This window comes from Tinamus guttatus, unplaced genomic scaffold (assembly GCF_059628265.1).
Source record: "Tinamus guttatus ecotype Peru unplaced genomic scaffold, ASM5962826v1 Tinamus_guttatus_pri_ptg001428l, whole genome shotgun sequence".
Lineage (NCBI taxonomy): Eukaryota > Metazoa > Chordata > Aves > Tinamiformes > Tinamidae > Tinamus > Tinamus guttatus.
In genome coordinates, this window is record NW_028289962.1 from 1 (window position 1) to 20,391 (window position 20,391).

Consider the following 20,391-nt stretch of genomic DNA (forward strand, 5'->3'; position numbering starts at 1 on the left):
CCATTTCCAGGCTGTTTGGGGTCAATTTCTGGGATGTTTCGGCTCCATTTTAGGGCTGTTTCGGCTCTGTTTTAGGACTGTTTCGGCTCCTCTTCTGGAATGTTTCGACTCCGTTTTACAGCTGTTTTGGCTCTGTTTTAGGGCTGTTTTGGCTCCATTTTAGGGCTGTTTTGGCTCCTTTTCTGGGGTATTTCGGCTCCATTTTAGAGCTGTTTTGGCTCCTTTTCCAGGATATCTTGGTTTCGCTCCTGGCAACTCTCAGCACCATTTCGGGGACGTTTCTGCTCTGTTTTGGGGGTATTTTGGCTCAATTTCCAGGCTGTTTGGGGTCAATTTCTGGGATGTTTCGGCTCCTTTTCTGGGATGTTTTGGCTCAGTTTTAGGGCTGTTTCAGCTCCTTTTCCAGGATATTTTGGTTTCGCTCCTGGCAGCTCTCAGCACCATTTCGGGGACATTTCTGCTATTTTGGGGGTATTTTGGCCCCATTTCCGGACGTTTCAGCTCCATTTCGGGCCATTTCCCCCCATTTGGGGCTCTCCGGGTCCCTCCGGCTCCTTTCCGTGACTCTCCGGGTCATCTTCTCGGTGCTGCTGCGCGACCTGTTCCAGCGCTCGGACCCGCAGCGCTTCGGGGACCTCTTCAACACCCTCTTCACCCTCTTCCAGCTCTTCACCCTCGACGACTGGTCCCTCATCTACCAGCAGAGCGCCCGGGTCGGTGAGCGCGGGGACACGCGGCGGCACCAGGACAACATGGGGTGACATGGGATGGCACCGGGATGGCACCGGGACACCCTGGGAATGACACTGGGACACCCCAGGATGGCCCCGGGACAGCAGCTCCCGCTGACGCTGCCTTCCTCGCCACAGGTTACTCCTACATCATCATCTTCCTCATGGTCTACATCCTCATCCAGTACTTCACCTTCCTGAAGTGAGTGGGGTTGGCGATAGGGATGGGAATCGGGATGGGGACAGGGATGGGGATGAGGATGGGGATGAGGATGGGATGGGGATGAGGATGGGGGGTGGGAAATGAGTTAGGGATGGGGATGGGAATGAGGATGGGAATGGGAATTGAGTTAGGGATGGGGATGAGGATGGGGACAGGGATGGGGATGAGGATGGAATCGGGATGAGGATGAGGATGGGATGGGTATGAGGATGGAATCGGGATGAGGATGAGGATGAGGATGGGATGGAGATAGGGACAGGGATGGGGATGAGGACGGGATGGGGATGAGGATGGGATGGGGATGAGGATGGGGTAGGGATGAGGATGGGGTAGGGATGGGGACAGGGATGGGGATGAGGATGGGATGGGGATGAGGATGGGATGGGGATGAGGATGGGGTAGGGATGAGGATGGGGTAGGGATGGGGACAGGGATAGGGATGGGAACAGGGATGGGGATGAGGATGGGATGGGGATGAGGATGGGATGAGGATGGGGTAGGGATGGGGACAGGGATAGGGATGGGGACAGGGATGGGGATGAGGATGGGGTGGGGATGAGGATGGGATGGGGATGAGGATGGGGTAGGGATGAGGAGGGGTAGGGATGGGGACAGGGATAGGGATGGGGACAGGGATGGAGATGGGGACAGGGATGAGATGGGGACAGGGATGGGATGGGGACAGGGATGGGATGGGGACAGGGGTGTCACCTCCCGTGTCCCCCCCGCAGCCTCGTCATCGCCGTCCTCATCGACAACTTCCAGGTGTCGCTGCTGAAGGAGCGGGAGGAGAAGAAGCAGCTGGTGAGTCCCGGGGCCAGGGATGCCCGGACGCCTGGGCCCCTTTGGGACACTGCAGGACAGGGGGGACACGGGGACCCCCCCCCCCATAGCTGCGTCCCCCCTCGCTGTCCCCAGGAGAAGCAGCGGCTGCAGGAGCGCAGCGTGGAGAGGCTGGCGGCGGCGGTGGCCGCGGCGATGGCAGCGGGTGACAGCGCCGGTGAGACCCCCCCCTCCCCGGGGAAGGGACAGCGCTGGGGACAGGGTGACACTGACACCCAGGGCCACCCCCCGCAGCCGCCTCCGTGGCGGAGCAGGAGGCCTCGGAGGGCGCCGAGAGGTGAGAGGCGGGAAGCGGGGGGGGGACACACGGGGACAACGCGGGGACCTTGTCCCCCGCGATGTCCCCGCGCTGTCCCCAGGGAGCGGCAGCTGCTGGGCGCCTACAAGCGCCTCCTGGTGGCCATGGAGCACCACAAGGAGCAGTTCTGCTCCCGCGCCGACACCGCCGACCGCATCGTCGACGCCTTCTTCGAGGTGCGGAGCCACCGCGGGGCGTCCCCGGTGCCACCCCCGGTGCCACTCGGGTCCCTCCATCCCCTTCCGCTCTCCGCAGGCCCCGGAGCAGGAGCTGGCCCGGGCTTAGCGGAACTTCCCCCCATTCCCATTAAAGTGATGCCGGAGGAGGCGGCTGCGAGGGCTTGATTGGGATGGGGGGGGGCTCGGACGCCTGGGCCCCTTGGCGGGGAGCAGGAGCCCAAGGGGCTGGAGCGACTCTGGGAGGGGGTGGAGGGGAAGGGAGAGCGCCCGGACGCCTGGGCCCTCGCGGTGCTGGGATGTATTGGGGGGAAGGAGGAGCCCCCCGGACGCCTGGGCCCCCGCGGGTGGGAATGGTGGGAAAAGGGGCCCAGGCGTCCGGGCCTCCTGCAGTCGCTTTGATCCAAGGGTTGGGGGACATGGGACAGCGGCCACCCCCCGCCACGGCCACTCCCCTGCCAGGAATGGGGAGGGGAGGGACAGGTGCAACCCGCAGGGGGCCCAGGCGTCCGGGCTGCCCCCCTTTCCCCCCCCGATCCCGGGAGAGCCGCGGGGCGGCGCTGGGGGGAGCCGAGCCCAGAATAGCCGGGGGGAAACCGGAGCCGGGATGGGAGCAGGTGCCGGGAGTGGGAAGGGGGGGCGGGAAATGGAGTGCGGAGCCGGAGCGGGTGGGGGGCCCAGGCGTCCGTCCCGCCCCCCATCCATCCCTCCATCCCTCCTTCCATCCCTCCATCCATCCGTCCATCCCTCCATCCGTCTGTCCATCTGTCCATCCCTCTCTCCATCCATCCATCCATCCCAAACCGCCTCAAGGGCCCAGGCGTCCTGGCCCAGCGCCATGGGGGGGGTCCCCACCCCCTTCCTCCCTCCATGGCCTTTGGGAGCAGGAATCTGATCCGTGTCCGTGTCCCACCCCCCGTTCCCCCCCCCGCCGCCACCACCCGTCCCTATATGAGCCGTGGGGCCGGGGGGTCACGTGGCGGCCGGCAGCCGGACGGACGCGGGGACGGACACGGGGACGGACGCACCGAGGCCATGAGCGCCCTCGAGAGCCCCTCGGCCCTGGGGCCGCCCTATGTCACCGAGGGCTACATGGCCCAGGAGGAGGACTGGGACCGCGACCTGCTGCTCGACCCGGCCTGGGAGAAGCAGCAGCGCAAGGTGACAACGGGGGGGGACACGGGGATGGTAGCGGTGGGGGGGACCAAGCCAGGAAACCGCCCCCCTCTCCAATGCCATCGATTCCCAAACGGGAGCATCCGAAGTTGCCGGGCATGGGGGGGACACGCGTGTTTGCCCCCACTGAGCCGGATCCCGCTGAGCCGCCCCGGATGCCTGGGCCCCTCCTGGCTCCAGATTTTGGGGGGAAATCCCAGGGTTTCCCAGCCCTGCTGCATCCCGGACACCTGGGCCCCTCCTGCCTCCAGGTTTGGTGGGGGGGGGAATCCCAGGGTTTCCCAATCCTGCTGCCTCCCGGATGCCTGGGCCCCTTGTGTTGGGGGGGGGGGCAAGTGGGGCTACCCCCTATAGCAGCCACCCAAGAAGGGGCCCAGGCATTTGCCCCCCCCCCGCCCCAATGGGGCCAAGGAGGGCCCAGGCGTCCGGGTGTCGCGTTGCGCTGGCCGGGCGCCGCGGTGCCCCCGGGGCCGCGGCTCTCCCGCAATCCGACGACGCGGCGAAATTGCAGGATCCCCCCCTAAAAATAGCGGCGGGGCCGGCCCCTTGGGGGGGGGAAATGGGGCTGGCGCCACCCCGGGGTATTTTTAGAGGAGGCGGCGAGCGGGCCCGGACGCCTGGGCCCCTCCGGGGCTGCTTGTGTGAATGGGTCAACAAGCGACGCCTGTTTCTCCCGTGCGTGTGTGCAGGGAGGGCACCAGCTTGCACGTGTGTGCACAGGGTTGTCATACACTAAACACGTGTGTGCACGGGGTCGTCATACACTGAACACGTGTGTGCACGGGGACATCCGACATTTGCACATGTGTGCACAGAGTCATCATATGTCTGCGGACATGCGCACAGGGTCATCATATGTTTGCACATACGTGTGCGCAGGGATGTTGTGGGTTTGCACACGCATGCCCAGGGTCAATATATGTTTGCACACACTTGCACAGGGACATTGTGGGTTTGCACACATGGGCACGGGGACGTTGCAGATTTGCACATGCATGCACAGGGTCATCATTACACATGTGTGCCACGGTCATCATATGTTTGCACACACATGCACAGGAATATTGTGCATTTGCACACGTGCACAGGGTCAATATATGTTTGCACACAGGTGCCCAGGGACGTTGCAGATTTGCACGTGCATGCACAGGGCTGCTGTGCATTTGCACACACGTGCACAGGGTCATCATATATTTGCACATAATCTGCTCAGGGATGTTGTGGATTTGCACACACATGCACAGGGTCATCATATGTTTGCACACGCGTGCACAGGGACATTGTACATTTGCACACACACGCACAGGGTCATCATATATTTGCGTATAGATGTACTCAGGGATGTTGTGGGTTTGCACACACGTGCACAGGGTCAATATATGTTTGCACACACGTTCCCAGGGACTTTGCAGATTTACACATGTGTGCACAGGGACATTATATGTTTGCATGTGCGTGTGCTCAGGGACATTGTGGGTTTGCACACACATGCCCAGGGATGTTGCAGATTTGCACACATGTACACAGGGCTGCTATGCATTTGCACACGCGTGCACAGGGACATTCTATGTTTGCACACGCGTGTGCCCGCTGCCACGTCCCCCCCGTGTCCCCGCAGACCTTCACGGCCTGGTGCAACTCGCACCTGCGCAAGGCCGGCACGCAGATCGAGAACATCGAGGAGGATTTCCGCAACGGCCTCAAGCTCATGCTGCTGCTCGAGGTCATCTCTGGTGAGCGGTGCGTCCCGGCGCGTCCCCCTCCGTGTCACCATGTCCCCACTGTGTCACCGCGTCCCCGTGCCCGCAGGCGAGCGACTGCCCAAGCCGGACAAGGGCAAGATGCGCTTCCACAAGATCGCCAACGTCAACAAGGCGCTGGACTTCATCGCCAGCAAAGGGGTGAAGCTGGTGTCCATCGGGGCCGAGGGTAGGGCCACCGCGGGCACGCGGGGACCGTGGGGGGTCCAAGTGTCCCCCTGCGCCCGCCCGACGCGGCGCTCGCTGTCCCCGACGCAGAGATCGTGGACGGGAACCTCAAGATGACGCTGGGGATGATCTGGACCATCATCCTGCGCTTCGCCATCCAGGACATCTCCGTGGAGGGTGAGGAGGGACACGCGCCCCGTGGCCACTGCCCCATGGTCCTGCTGGTGGCCTGTGTCCCGACTCTGTCCCTCTGTGCTGTGTCCCACGTCCCACATCCTTCCCCATAGCCTTCCTTGTGCCCAATGTCCCTTGTCCAGTGTCCCATGTCCTTCCCCGTGTTCCTTGTCCAGTATCCCATGTCCCACATCTTCCCCATATCCTTCCTTATATCCCATGTGCTTCCCCATGTCCCTTGCCCAGTGTCCCATGTTCCACATCCTTTCCTGTATCCCTTGTCATGTCCCATATCTTTCCTGCATCCTTCCTTGTATCCTGTGTCCTTCTCCATGTCCCTTGTGCAGTGTCCCATGTCCCACACCCTTCCCCGTGTCCCTTATGTCCCATATCCTTGCTTGTATCCCATGTCCTTCCCCGTGTCCCTTGTCCAATGTCCCATGTCCCACATCTTCCCCATAGCCTTCCTTGCATCCCGTGTCCCATGTCCCTTGTCCCATGTCCCACACCCTTCCCCGTGTCCCATGTCCCCCCCAGGACCCCCCTGACCCCACCATGTCCCCTCCCATAGAGACCTCGGCCAAGGAGGGGCTGCTGCTCTGGTGCCAGCGCAAGACGGCTCCGTATCGCAACGTCAACGTGCAGAACTTCCACACCAGGTGGGGACACGGGGACACCGTGGGGACACGGGGACATTGAGGGGACACAGGAACACCATGGGAGACACCATGGGGACAGGGGGACACCGGAGGGGGACATGGGGACACCAGGAGGGACCCGAGGACATCATGGGGGACCCGGGGACACCATGGGGGATACAGGGACACCATGGGGACACCGGGGAGGACATGGGGACACCAGGGGGGGACATGGGGACACGGAGGGGGACACGGGGACACCGGGGGGGACACCATGGGAGACACAGGGACACCATGGGGGACACCGGGGGGGACATGGGGACACTAAGGGGACATGGGGACACCATGGGGGACACCATGGGGACACCGAGGGGACCCAGGGACATCATGGGGGACACGGGGACACTGTGGGGACATGAGGACACCATGGGGGACACTGAGGGGACACAGGGACACTGGGGGGGACACGGGGACACCATGGGGGACACTGAGGGGACACGAGGACACCGGAGGGGACACCGAGGGGACACGGGGACACCAAGGGGACACAGGGACACCGTGGGGACACGGGGACACCGGGGGGGACACCATGGGGACATGGGGACACCGAGGGGACCCGGGGACATCATGGGGGACATGGGGACACCGTGGGGACACCATGGGGGACACGGAGGGGACACAGAGACACTGCGGGGGACACGGGGACACCGGGAGGACACGGGGACACCATGGGGACACAGGGACACTGTGGGGACACGGGGACATCATGGGGGACACGGGGGGAGACACAGGGACACCATGGGGCCATGGGGACACCATGGGGGACATGGGGACACCATGGGGACACGGGGACACCATGGGGGACACCGAGGGGACACGGGGACACCATGGGGGACACCATGGGGACACCGGGGGGGACATGGGGACACCGAGGGGACACGGGGACACCATGGGGACACCGGGGGGGACCCGGGCACCTCGCGACGTGTCCCCCCCGCAGCTGGAAGGACGGCCTGGCCCTCTGCGCCCTCATCCACCGCCACCGCCCCGACCTCATCGACTACGCGAAGCTCCGCAAGGTACCGGCACAGCCGGAGGATCCGGAAGGATCCAGGAGGATCCGGGGGGGGTCTCCGGACCACCCTGACCCCTCCCGCATCCCCAGGACGATCCCATCGGGAACCTCAACACGGCCTTCGAGGTGGCCGAGAAGTACCTGGACATCCCCAAGATGTTGGATGCCGAAGGTGCGGGCGGCGGGATGCAGCTCGCTCCGGGATGCCCGGACGCCGGGGCCCTTTCCCACCCTCTCTTCCCGCCCTAGACATTGTGAACACCCCCAAGCCGGATGAGAAGGCCATCATGACCTATGTGTCCTGCTTCTACCACGCGTTCGCCGGTGCCGAGCAGGTGACACCGGCGGGACGGGCATGGGGACACCGGGATGGGCATGGGAACACACAGATGGGCATGGGGACACCTGGACAAGCATGGGGACAAATAAATGGGCATGGGGACACCCAGATGGGTATGGGAATCCCCAGATGGGCATGGGGACACACAGATGGGCATGGGGACACAAAGATGGGCATGGGGACACACCGATGGGCATGGGGACACCTGGATGGGCATGGGGAATGACCAAATGGGCATGGGGACACACAGATGGGCATGGGGACACAAGGATTGGAATGGGGACACCTGGACGGGCATAGGGACACACAGACGGGCATGGGGACACAAAGATGGGCATGGGGACACCTGGACGGGCATGGGGACACACAGATGGGCATGGGGACACAAGGATGGGAATGGGGAAACCTGGATGGGCATGGGGACATACGGATGGGCATGGGGACACACAGACGGGCATGGGGACACACAGATGGGCATGGGGACACAGAGATGGGCACAGGGACACATGGATGAGCATGGGGACACATAGACAGGCATGGGGACACATGGCTGGGCATGGGGACACGTGGATGGGCATAGGGACACACAGACGGGCATGGGGATGCCCAGACGGGCATGGGGACACACAGACAGGCATGGGGACGCCCAGTCGGGCATGGGGACACCTGGACGGGCATGGGGACAAATGGACGGGCATGGGGACACCTGGATGGGCATGGGGATGCCCAGATGGGCATGGGGACACACAGACAGGCATGGGGACAACTGGATGGGCATGGGGATGCCCAGGTGGGCATGGGGACGCACAGATGGGCATGGGGACGGAAGGATGGGCATGGGGACACCTGGATGGGCATAGGGACACACAGACAGGCATGGGGACACACAGACGGGCATGGGGACACATGGCTGGCCATGCGGACACTTGGACGAGCATGGGGACACATAGACGGGCATGGGGACACCCAGACAGGCATGGGGACACCCAGATGAGCATGGGGCCACCTAGGCAGGCATGGGGACACCCGGACGAGCATGGGGACACCTGGACGGGCATGGGGACACACAGACGGGCATGGGGACACACAGATGGGCATGGGGACACTTGGACAAGCATGGGGACATATAGACAGGCATGGGGACACATGGCTGGGCATGGGGACACCTAGACAGGCATGGGGACACCCAGTCGGGCATGGGGACACCTGGACGGGCATGGGGATGCCCAGATGGGCATGGGGACACCTAGACAGGCATGGGGACACCCAGTCGGGCATGGGGACACCCGGACGAGCATGGGGACACCTGGACGGGCATGGGGACACACAGATGGGTATGGGGACAAACCGATGGGCATGGGGACACACAGATGGGCATGGGGATGCCCGGACGGGCATGGAGACACATGGATGGGCATGGGGACACAAGGATGGGCATGGGGACACCCAGAGGGGAATGGGGACACATGGATGGGTATGGGGACATACAGACGGGCACGGGGACACCTGGACGGGCATGGGGACACACAGACAGGCATGGGGATGCCCAGATGGGCATGGGGACACCTGGATGGGCATGGGGATGCCCAGATGGGCATGGGGACGCACAGATGGGCATGGGGACACCTGGACGGGCATAGGGACACACAGACGGGCATGGGGACGGGGACACACCGATGGGCATGGGGTGCCCAGATGGGCATGGGGACGCACAGATGGGCATGGGGACACCCCGATGGGCATGGGGACACATGGATGGGCATGGGGACACACAGACGGGCACGGGGACACCTGGACGGGCATGGGGACACACAGACAGGCATGGGGACACATGGCTGGGCATGAGGACACTCGGACGAGCATGGGGACACATAGACGGGCATGGGGACACATGGCTGGGCATGAGGACACCTGGATGGGCATAGGGAAACACAGATGGGTATGGAGATGCCCAGACGGGCATGGGGACACCTAGACAGGCATGGGGACACCCAGTCGGGCATGCGGACACCTGGACGGGCATGGGGATGCCCAGATGGGCATGGGGACACATGGATGGGCATGGGGACACCTGGACGGGCATAGGGACACACAGACGGGCATCTGGATGCCCAGACGGGCATGGGGACACCTGGACGGGCACGGGGACACACAGATGGGCATGGGGACGCACAGATGGGCATGGGGACACACAGACGGGCATGGGGATGCCCAGACGGACATGGGGACACCCAGACAGGCATGGGGACACCCAGATGAGCATGGGGACATCTAGACAGGCATGGGGACACAAGGATGGGCATGGGGACACCTGGATGGGCATGGGGACACATGGATGGGCATGGGTACATACAGACGGGCACAGGGACACCTGGACGGGCATGGGGACACACAGGGAGGCATGGGGATGCCCAGATGGGCATGGGGACACTCGGACGAGCATGGGGACATAGACGGGCATGGGGACACATGGCTGGGCATGCGGACACCTGGATGGGCATAGGGACACACAGATGGGCATGGTGACACCTAGACAGGCATGGGGACACCCAGTCGGGCATGGGGACAGCCAGTCGGGCATGGGGACACCCGTACGAGCACGGGGACACCTGGACGGGCATGGGTACACACAGATGGGTATGGGGACACATGGCTGGGCATGGGGACACTCGGACGAGCATGGGGATACCTATACGGGCATGGGGACACCTAGATGGGCATGGGGACACCCGGACAGGCATGGGGATGCCCAGAAGGGCATGGGGACACCTGGACGATCATGGGGACATACAGACGGGCATGGGGACACCTGGACAGGCATGGGGACACTCGAATGGGCATGGAGACACATAGACGGGTATGGGGTGCCCAGGGACACACAGATTGGTATAGGGACACCTGCACAGGCATGGGGACACCCGGAAGGGCATAGGGACACCTGGATGGGCACGGGGACATACAGATGGGCATGGGGACACATGGATGGGCATGGGGATGCCCAGATGGGCATGGGGACACCCGGACAGGCATGGGGATGCCCAGATTGGCATGGGGACACGCGGACGTCCATCCCTGTGCCCACCTTGACGGCATCTCCAACCTCCCAGGCCGAGACGGCCGCCAACCGCATCTGCAAAGTCCTGGCCGTGAACCAGGAGAACGAGAAGCTCATGGAGGAGTACGAGAAGCTGGCGAGCGAGGTGGGTCCCCGGACGCCCGGGCCCCTCGTCCCGGCGCCGCTTCCCGCCCCGTAACCCCCGGCGCCTCCGCAGCTCCTGGAGTGGATCCGCCGCACGGTGCCCTGGCTGGAGAACCGGGCGCCCGAGAGCAGCATGGGGGCCATGCAGCGCAAGCTGGAGGATTTCCGCGACTACCGGCGCGTGCACAAGCCGCCGCGCGTGCAGGAGAAGTGCCAGCTGGAGATCAACTTCAACACGCTGCAGACCAAGCTGCGCCTCAGCAACCGCCCCGCGTTCATGCCGTCCGAGGGGAAGATGGTGTCGGTGAGTGCTGGTGGCACCCGCGGGGACGTTGGGGACAGCGGTGGCCTCACGGCGTTGTCCCCGTCGGCGCCAGGACATCGCCAACGCCTGGAAGGGGCTGGAGCAGGTGGAGAGGGGCTACGAGGAGTGGCTGCTCACCGAGATCCGGCGCCTGCAGCGCCTCGACCACCTGGCCGAGAAGTTCAAGCACAAGGCGACGCTGCACGAGAACTGGACGCGGGGTGAGCGCGGGGACGGCCCCGTGGTGGCCCTGTGACCCGGTCCCCGTCCGTGTCCCTCCGAGGTGTCACGATGGCCTCAGCACCTTCAGGAGGTCCTCAGTGCTCCCAAACACCCTTGGGAGGTCCTCACTGTCCCATAGGGCCCCCCATGAGGTGCTGCCACCCCCAGGAGGTCTTGGGCACCCATTAGGATCCCCATGATCCCACATTAAGGTCCTGCCACCTCCTGTCCTGCCCCATGGACCCTCCCAAGGTCCCTACCACCCCCCAGGACCTCCACAATGTCCTGCCAACCCCATGGTGCCCCCATGAAGTCCCCAGCAGCCCCAGGACTCCTGCAAGCTCCTGCCACCCCCTGGGACCCTCCCGAGGTCCTGTCACCCGTCATGTCACCCCCGTGTCACCCCCGCAGGCAAAGAGGAGCAGCTCTCGCTACGGGACTACGAGTCGGCGTCGCTCACGGAGCTGCGGGCGCTGCTGCGGCGCCACGAGGCCTTCGAGAGCGACCTGGCCGCCCACCAGGACCGCGTGGAGCAGATCGCCGCCATCGCCCAGGAGCTCAAGTAGGGCACCCGGCGAGGGGGCCCCGGCGTCCGGGTCCCGCCAGCGATGGGGCCCCGGCGTCCGGGCCGCCCTGACGCCCTCGTCCCCGTCCCGCAGCGAGCTGGACTACCACGACGCGGCCTCGGTGAACGCGCGCTGCCAGGCCATCTGCGACCAGTGGGACACGCTGGGGACCCTCACGCAGAAGCGCCGCGACGGCCTGGAGGTCTGCAGGGACGGGGACCGGGGCCGCCGGCGCCACGGCGTCACCGTCCCCGCGGCGTCACCGTCCCCGCCGTGTCCCGCAGCGCACCGAGAAGCTGCTGGAGACCATCGACCAGCTCTACCTGGAGTTCGCCAAGCGCGCGGCCCCCTTCAACAACTGGATGGACGGGGCCGTGGAGGACCTGCAGGACATGTTCATCGTGCACAGCATCGAGGAGATCCAGGTCTGCTCCTTGCAAGGCTGGGGAGGGGGGCGGCCCCGGACGCCTGGGCCCGCCGGGCTCACCCCCGTCCCGTCCCCGCAGAGCCTCATCACGGCCCACGAGCAGTTCAAGGCGACGTTGCCGGAGGCCGACCGGGAGCGCATGGCCATCGTGGGCATCCACGGGGAGATCCAGAAGATCGCGCAGACCTACGGCATCAAGCTGAGCGGCGGCAACCCCTACACGGCCCTCACGCACCTGGACATCGCCACCAAATGGGATTCGGTGAGATGGGGACGCCGCCGGCCGCGTGGGGACGGCGGCGGACACCAACGTGGCACTTAAGCCCCTTGGTCCCATTGCAGGTGAAGCACCTGGTGCCCCATCGCGACCAGACGCTGCAGGAGGAGCTGGCCCGGCAGCAGAGCAACGAGCGGCTCCGGCGCCAGTTTGCCGCCCAGGCCAACATCATCGGCCCCTGGATCCAGACCAAGATGGAGGTGGGACGCTCTTCCTCGTGCCGGCGGGGAGGACGCCCGGACGCCTGGGCCCCTCTGACGCGTTCCCCCCTCCATGGCGGCGGCAGGAGCTCGGCCGCGTCTCGGTGGACGCCAGCGGCTCCTTGGAGGAGCAGATGAGCCGCCTCAAGCAGCACGAGCACAACATCATCAACTACAAGACCAACATCGACAAGCTGGAGGGCGACCACCAGCTCATCCAGGAGGCCCTGGTCTTTGACAACCGGCACACCAACTACACCATGGAGGTGGGCGCCGGGGGGCACCGGGAGGCTTTTTGTAGGGTCGGCGGAGCCCCAGGGGGGTTGTCCTGGCTCTGATGGTCCCCCCGTTTTGCCCACAGCACATCCGCGTGGGCTGGGAGCAGCTGCTGACCACGGTGGCCCGGACCATCAACGAGGTGGAGAACCAGATCCTGACGCGCGACGCCAAGGGCATCAGCCAGGAGCAGATGAACGAGTTCCGGGCCTCCTTCAACCACTTCGACCGGGTGGGGATGGCGGAAGGGGGACACAAGGACGTGGGACGGGGGCCGTGGGACCCCTTGGTGACCCCCTGTTCTCGCCTCCTGCAGAAGAGGAACGGCATGATGGACCCCGATGACTTCCGCGCCTGCCTCATCTCCATGGGCTACGACCTGGTGAGACCCTCTCGCATGAGGACAACCACAATGTGGGGACAACCCCGGCACAGGGACAATCCCAATGTGGGAACAACCCCGGAGTCCCCAACACTGCTGATCGCCCCCTTTTGCACCCGTTCAGGGCGAGGTGGAGTTTGCCCGCATCATGATGATGGTGGACCCCAACAACACCGGCGTCGTCACCTTCCAGGCCTTCATCGACTTCATGACCCGCGAGGCGGCCGAGACCGACACGGCCGAGCAGGTCATGGCCTCCTTCAAGATCCTGGCTGGGGACAAGGTGAGTTGGGGACACCGACCGGGCCACGTCCCCGTGTCCCCGCGCGCTGCCCCGTCACGCCGCGTCCCTTGCAGAACTACATCACGGTGGAGGAGCTGCGGCGGGAGCTGCCGGCCGAGCAGGCCGAGTACTGCATCAGCCGCATGGTGCAGTACACGGGGGCCGACGCCGTGCCCGGTGCCCTCGATTACGTCTCCTTCTCCAACGCTCTCTACGGCGAGAGCGACCTCTGAGGCCGCCCCGCACCGGCGCCGCCCGACCCGGGGCGACCCGCTCCGCGCCGCCGCGATCCGTGCCGGGATTTGCGGCGCGCTCAATAAAGCCGCTCCCGCAGCGCCGGGCTCCGCGGTGTTCGCCGGAGGGGCGGGGCCTGGTGGGGGAGGGGGCGTGGTCTGGCACTGGGGAAGGGCGGGGGATGCAAATAAGACATCTACAGAACCGAAAGGGATGCCGGGAAGTGCAATCGGCGGGAGAACGGCGCCGTTCGGGCCGGTATCGGGGAGCGGAGCCCGGTGTCGTGGCGGGGGGATCGGTGAGGAGCGGAACCAGGGGTGACAACCGGGGACAGCAGTCGCGGGGCGGCGGTGGCCGTGTCCTAGGTGCGAGTGGGGCGCGGGGAGGTGGCGCGGGGCCCGAACATTGGCATCGCTTCTCGGCCTTTTGGCTAAGATCAAGTGTAGTATCTGTTCTTATCAGTTTAATATCTGATACGTCCTCGATGAGAGGACTTTATATTAAACGGATTTTTGGGCCTGGGAGTTGGATCCGGAGCTTGCTCCCTCCGCTCCGCGCATCGTCCCGGTATTGCAGTACCTCCGGGAACGGTGCCCTCCCCCGGGAGGAATCTTCAACGGTCAAAAACAGATGGAATTGCGGGATATTCTGGAAATCCTCTCCTGGGAATCCCGTTGAAGGAGGGTTTTCCTGTTCGCGCCCCGCACGGAGCCCAGCGCGGACTGCGAGCACTCCGGGCCGGTCCCGCCCCGCTCCGGGCGCTGCCGCTGTCGCCGGTGTCTCCCGGCTCCGAGGCGGCAGCGGGAGGAGCCGCGTCCCGGGGCGGCACTGCCTGGGGTGAGGGCGGAGCGTATGCAAATGAGGGGCGAGGAAGCGCCGATGGGAAAGGCTTCCTGTGAGAGCAAGGGGCGGGGCGGATGGAGAAAGAGGGCGGTGATATGCAAATGAAGGGGGGTAGGAGTGCAGAAGAGGGGAAATGAGCGGTGCCTTGCCGAAGGGGAGGGGCGGTTGGCAATCGAGGGGCCGGACATGCAAATAAGACACCTACGGAGCCGAAAGAGACGCCGGGAGGCGCAAGTGGCGGGAGAACGGCGCCATTCGGGCCGGTACCGGGGAGCGGAGCCCGGTGTCGTGGGGAGGGATCGGTGGGGAGCGGAACCGGGAGCGAAAACCGGGGCCAGCGGGCACGGGGCGGCGGTGGCCGTGTCCTGGGTATCCATGCAGCATGGGGAGGCGTTGGAGGGGCGGAGGATCTGGTATCGCTTCTCGGCCTTTTGGCTAAGATCAAGTGTAGTATCTGTTCTTATCAGTTTAATATCTGATACGTCCTCGATGAGAGGACTTTATATTAAACGGATTTTTGGGCCTGGGAGTTGGATCCGGAGCTTGCTCCCTCCGCTCCGCGCATCGTCCCGGTATTGCAGTACCTCCGGGAACGGTGCCCTCCTCCGGGAGGAATCTTCAATGGTCAAAAACAGATGGAATTGCGGGATTTTCTGGGATTGCTCCTCTGGGAATTCCGTGGGAGAGGGATTTTTCTGCTCGTGCCTGATGGCGCATGGGGGGCGCCATCTTGCTCCGGTCCTGCCCTCAAGGCGCTCCGGCTCGCCTCGCTTCCTGCGGCGGCTTCCGGAGGGGCTCGTTGAGAGCCGCGGAAGGCCCGGAAGTGGAGCAAGGGGAGGGGGGAAAGGGCGCGGAAGGGACCGCGCTGTGCGCTGCAACGTTCCGGGGCTCAAATGGTCCCACCTACCCCCTTGGGAGGCGGCATTATTCCCCACCCCCGCTCCCAGAATCCAGGTTAATTTAGGCAAAAAGTGGAAATTCCCATCCACGCCCCCACACATGAGGTTGCCCCCCTCCTCCCTGCCTCCAGAATCTGGGATAATTTAGGCAAAAAGTGAAAATTTGCATCCCTGCCAACCCCCAAGAGGTTGCCCCCATCCCCGCATACAGAATCTGGGTTAATTTAGGCAAAAAGAAGAAATTTTCCCCCCTGCTCCCCCAGATAAGGTGCCCCCCTCAGCAATGTGATTCAGAACAGGCAGGAACAGTTGGTTTGAAACATTTATTAATTTATTAATTAATTAATCCTTCACAGAACAAGGTGGGTTGGGCACAGGGTGCAACTCTGCTCCGCAATTCCGGAATGGCAGCAGCAAGGAGTCCAGTCCCACTGCACTCCGATCCCGTTTTCTTGCTGGATACAACCCTGGGAGGGGGAAAATAACTCATGATCCCTTTGGAAACCTCAGCCCCGCCCCCCATCCCCATTCCCAATCCCAAGGTGGCCTCAGGGGGAACCACTCAGTCACAGGCATCAGACTGGGGCGGTATCGACTCATCCTCGGCCGCTCCGGAGCCGGATCCGGCCCCATCCGCACTCACCAGCTGCCGCTGCCGGCGCCTCCGATGCCTGCGGAGAAAGGAGCGGAGCTGTGGGATCTGCCGGAGCCTCCACGCCCCCCCCGCTGCCCCCATCCCAGTTTTTCAGTTGTTCCTGTGTTTTCATGCCAGTCAAAGTGAGCTAGTTTCACTTCATCACCAAAACTGCAGGAATTGGCTCAACCCAGGGAATCGCCCAGGCCCAGAGCACCCACCTCCGTCCGGGATCATCCGCTGCCACCGCTCCGGGCCTCAGCGAGGCCTCCGTCATCCTACAGGGAGGGAAACGGGAACGGGATCAGCCCGGAGCTCGGCTGCTCCGACAGCAGCGGCCCCTTCCCAGCGGAGCGTCAGAATCCGAGTCCTCCACATCAGCCTTCAGCCGAACGAGATTCCAAAGCGGATTCATCACTGCATCCAACCGGATCCCGTCTCGTGCTCCCGATCCGCCTCTCCAGGCGGGAGACTCACCTAGACGGTCGGATTCAGCCTGGGCTCCCCCATGCCGGCAGCAATCCCGAGGCTGCTCCAGGCTCCTGCAGGGATAAAGGGAAGTCACTGGCTGCCCGTATCCCGGGAATGCCGCCGGGAGCCGGGGCGCCCCTCAGACCGTTCCCACAGAACGAGCCGTCCTCCTCTCCGGCCGCCGGCACCAGTGGGTTCAACCTTTGCAGGTTCTGGTGCCGAACGGGCAGTAAGACGCGCGAGGTTTTCCTCATAGGGGAGCACGCCGGGAATTTCATCCCTAAAAAAGCCGGGAACTCACCGTTTCCTAGCGCTGCCGCTGCCCAGGGAAGGAAGGAGGGAGAGGTGAGCGCAGGCAGGGGGGTCCCCCGGCCGCGGCGCCGCCCCCGGTCCGATCAGGGCTTTGGTAACTCGGCTCTGCCATGGGGCCGGCGCCGTCCAGCTTGCGGTGTCATCCCTTCGGACCGCGCCGTCCCGGCCCTCCGCCCCTGCCGGAGCCGCTCCGTTACCTGCGGAAGGGCGGCCGGCTCCGGAGGCGGCAGCCTAAGGGGAGAAGGGAGCCGTGAGGCGGCGACATTCCCAAACGGCTCCTTAGGAGCGCGGAAACGCTGCCCTTTCCCTCTGCTCACCTCCACAGGGAGACGCCCGGGCTGATTCCGGAGCCTTGGAGCAGGACGCTGGAAGAGACAGCGGGTGTTAACGGGGATCCTCGTGCCCGGAGCCCTCCGGAGCGGCTCCGTGCTCCGTGTTCTCAGCAGGAAAGCTGGCATCAGGGACGCTCAGCCATATGCTTGTCTGGGGGTTCGTCACGGAACAACACGGAGCAGCCGGAGCCTGGAGGGTTCTGGACCCCCAGTTTGAGTTTGAGTCCCCCCCGCTCCATCCAAAGGAGGCAGAGCCCTAATGCCACCCTCAAAGGCCACCCCTGTCCCCAAGGGAAAGGCCGCAGTGGCGCTCACCTGCCAAGGAGCCGCACGGGCGCCGGGCTGAGCGGCTCCGCACCTGGAGGGACACAAGGAGACGCTGAGCGGGACACGCGGGGGCCAGGCCGAGGGGCACCCGCGCTCCGGTGCCGCTCAGCTTCCCATGGAGCGTTTCCCCACTCGGCCGTCGGAAAGAGAGAGTTCAGGGGTCTCATCCTTGCAGCACTCCAGCCCCACGGGCGCCAAGAGCACCAGGGCACTGCAGCACAGTAAGGCCACGTATTTACCACCAAAACAAACAGCAAATACTTTCCAAAGCAGAAACAACTCACCTCTAACACGGGTTCTCACGCACAGCTCCATAACCTGCAAGAAAAAGGGTGTTAGATACGGAAAATAAATACAGCCCTTGGGCGGCCACGGATGGAAGCGGCCTCTCCGCAGCGAGGCCGGGCAGGCCGCTCTCCTCAGAGACACTCGGGGTCTTCACACAGCCGTCAGCTCAGGTCTGTGAGACTCATCCCAGAGCAGCCCGGCCCAACGCGAAGCCCCACGAGGCCGCTCGAGCCCGGGCGCGCACAAAGGGCCCCAACGGCCGCCGCGAGCCCCGAGCAGCCGCCAGCGGCCCCGTGAGGACGCGAGAGGCTTCGCACTGCAGCGGAGGACGCGGAAAGGAGCGTCGGGGAAGACCCACCCGTGGGCAAAGCGGCCCCGAACCCGCACGGGCAACGCGGAGCAACCGGCCGCACTCACCGACCCCCTACAATAACACCGAGAAAATGGCCGAGGACACCCCGCCCGCGCGCTTAAATACGCCGCCGCGGCGGGGCATGCTGGGAGGACGACGGGCGCAAGCTCACTGCGGGCTTTTCCTCTGGGGGGGCGGGGAGGGAAAAAGGCGGGAAAAGCGCCGCGCAGGCGCAGTGAGGGGGGGGGCCGAGGCGCCGCCGTGAGGCGGCCGTTGGGAAATTGGAGGGAAAGGCGCCGCGCAAGCGCAATGAAGGGATGACGACCCGCCAGGGGCGGGGGCATGTAAATCTAGGGCCGAAGAGGCTGCTGGGAGCATCAGCGGGGCTCGCAGAGGCGCCGTTCGGGCCAAAACCGGGGAGCGGAGCCCGGTGTCGTGGGGCGGGATCCGTGTGGGACCGAACCGAAAGAGAGAAACGAGTGCAGTGGGCGTGGGTCCGCGGTGGCCGTGTCCTGGGTGCGAGTGGGGCGCGGGGAAGTGGCGCGGGGCCCAACTTACTGTATCGCTTCTCGGCCTTTTGGCTAAGATCAAGTGTAGTATCTGTTCTTATCAGTTTAATATCTGATACGTCCTCGATGAGAGGACTTTATATTAAACGGATTTTTGGGCCTGGGAGTTGGATCCGGAGCTTGCTCCCTCCGCTCCGCGCATCGTCCTGGTATTGCAGTACTTCCGGGAACGGTGCCCTCCCCCGGGAGGAATCTTCAACGGTCAAAAACAGATGGAATTGCGGGATACTGCGGGATGCTTTGGAATTCCTTTCAGAGGAGAGGGAACCCCGGTCGGGCTGCGAACGCTAAGAGCCGGTCCCGCCGCGCTCCGGACGCTGCCGGTGCCTCCGGTGTCTGTCGGCCCCGGGTCCAGAAGGCTCCGAGGCGGCAGCGGGAGGAGCCGCGTCCCGGGGCGGCGCTGCCGGGGGGCGGGGCCGGAGTCGCTGCGGTCGGGCCGGTGCCCCGCGTAGACGCGGTGAGGGCGGGGCGCATGCAAATGAGGGGCGGGGGAGCGCCGATGGGCAGGGCTTGCTGCGAGGACAAGGGGAAAGAGGGCGGTGATATGCAAATGAGCGGGGAGAAGAGCGCAGAAGGGGGAACGGGCAGTGCCTTTCCGAAGGGGCGGGGCGGTTGGCAATCGATGGGCGGGGAATGCAAATAAGACATTCATGGAGCCGAAAGGGACGCCGGGAAGCGCGATCGGCAGAGAACGGCGCCGTTCGGGCTGAAACCGGGGAGCGGAGCTCGGTGTCTTGGGGCAGGGGGGATCGGTGGGGGGCGGAGCCAAGGGCGACAACCGGGGGCAGTGGGCGCAGGGCGGCGGTGGCCGTGTCCTGGGTGCGCATGGGGCGCAGGGAGGTGGTGCGAGGCCCAGACAGCAGCATCGCTTCTCGGCCTTTTGGCTAAGATCAAGTGTAGTATCTGTTCTTATCAGTTTAATATCTGATACGTCCTCGATGAGAGGACTTTATATTAAACGGATTTTTGGGCCTGGGAGTTGGATCCGGAGCTTGCTCCCTCCGCTCCGCGCATCGTCCTGGTATTGCAGTACCTCCGGGAACGGTGCCCTCCCCCGGGAGGAATCTTCAATGGTCAAAAACAGATGGAATATTCTTAAAGTAATGATTTTTTTTCTCTTAAAAATACCAATTCTGCTGCTTTTCCCGTTTCTTCTCGGAAAAATTGCCATTGCTGCAGATCCACCCCAGAGAGGGGAATTCTGCCCACCCCGTTCCCTCTGGCAGCAGCTCTGTTTGACCTGGATTTTCCGGAGCTCTGTGCGGTTCCCAGTTCATTCCCATGACTCGTCCCTGTCCCCACCGCGTTGCCGCATGAGGGAACGACTCCTCCTTCCTGCACAGCAGCCCTTTTTTATTAACACCAGGCACCGCACGCCGGGACGCATCCCAT

The 20,391-nt window shown here is 64.2% G+C and overlaps 2 protein-coding genes and 8 non-coding genes across 11 annotated transcripts; 6 read left to right on the forward strand and 4 right to left on the reverse strand.

Annotated features, from left to right (window-relative positions):
- Positions 1-501: 501 nt before the first annotated feature.
- LOC104571430 (cation channel sperm-associated protein 1) lies at positions 502-2,380 on the forward strand (the record flags this gene model as incomplete). Its single annotated transcript, XM_088539140.1, has 7 exons — positions 502-717; positions 870-933; positions 1,686-1,758; positions 1,873-1,954; positions 2,032-2,074; positions 2,157-2,271; positions 2,351-2,380. Coding segments are annotated over 7 exons (623 nt in total), but the record flags the coding sequence as incomplete, so codon positions are not given.
- A 947-nt stretch (positions 2,381-3,327) lies between these two features.
- On the forward strand, positions 3,328-13,971 carry LOC104572392 (alpha-actinin-3). Of its 2 annotated transcripts, XM_088539144.1 has the most exons (21): positions 3,328-3,432; positions 5,066-5,180; positions 5,257-5,376; positions 5,466-5,552; positions 6,121-6,208; positions 7,188-7,266; positions 7,353-7,434; positions 7,512-7,597; positions 10,710-10,802; positions 10,875-11,105; positions 11,179-11,326; positions 11,739-11,889; positions 11,987-12,095; positions 12,178-12,318; positions 12,400-12,582; positions 12,663-12,797; positions 12,884-13,063; positions 13,159-13,305; positions 13,390-13,455; positions 13,580-13,738; positions 13,813-13,971. In XM_088539144.1, exons 1-21 carry the CDS (start codon positions 3,364-3,366, stop codon positions 13,969-13,971), a joined length of 2,628 nt encoding a protein of 875 aa, XP_088395270.1. In that variant the 5' UTR covers positions 3,328-3,363. The 2 variants fall into 2 exon arrangements, with proteins under 2 accessions (XP_088395270.1, XP_088395269.1); XM_088539143.1 differs by having other exon boundaries at positions 13,159-13,455.
- Positions 13,972-14,382: 411 nt separating this feature from the next.
- On the forward strand, positions 14,383-14,573 carry LOC148590339 (U2 spliceosomal RNA). Its single transcript, XR_015914323.1, has one exon. It is a non-coding gene; the product is annotated as a U2 spliceosomal RNA (small nuclear RNA).
- A 657-nt stretch (positions 14,574-15,230) lies between these two features.
- Positions 15,231-15,421, forward strand: LOC148590340 (U2 spliceosomal RNA). Its single transcript, XR_015914318.1, has one exon. It is a non-coding gene; the product is annotated as a U2 spliceosomal RNA (small nuclear RNA).
- Positions 15,422-16,256: 835 nt separating this feature from the next.
- Positions 16,257-16,324, reverse strand: LOC148590341 (small nucleolar RNA SNORD31). The gene has a single exon (XR_015914319.1). It is a non-coding gene; the product is annotated as a small nucleolar RNA SNORD31 (small nucleolar RNA).
- A 130-nt stretch (positions 16,325-16,454) lies between these two features.
- LOC148590342 (small nucleolar RNA SNORD29) lies at positions 16,455-16,519 on the reverse strand. Its single transcript, XR_015914322.1, has one exon. It is a non-coding gene; the product is annotated as a small nucleolar RNA SNORD29 (small nucleolar RNA).
- A 434-nt stretch (positions 16,520-16,953) lies between these two features.
- On the reverse strand, positions 16,954-17,078 carry LOC148590343 (small nucleolar RNA SNORD22). Its single transcript, XR_015914320.1, has one exon. It is a non-coding gene; the product is annotated as a small nucleolar RNA SNORD22 (small nucleolar RNA).
- Positions 17,079-17,890: 812 nt separating this feature from the next.
- On the reverse strand, positions 17,891-17,965 carry LOC148590344 (small nucleolar RNA SNORD26). The gene has a single exon (XR_015914321.1). It is a non-coding gene; the product is annotated as a small nucleolar RNA SNORD26 (small nucleolar RNA).
- Positions 17,966-18,991: 1,026 nt separating this feature from the next.
- Positions 18,992-19,182, forward strand: LOC148590345 (U2 spliceosomal RNA). Its single transcript, XR_015914326.1, has one exon. It is a non-coding gene; the product is annotated as a U2 spliceosomal RNA (small nuclear RNA).
- Positions 19,183-19,863: 681 nt separating this feature from the next.
- Positions 19,864-20,054, forward strand: LOC148590346 (U2 spliceosomal RNA). The gene has a single exon (XR_015914325.1). It is a non-coding gene; the product is annotated as a U2 spliceosomal RNA (small nuclear RNA).
- The last annotated feature ends 337 nt before the right edge of the window (positions 20,055-20,391 follow it).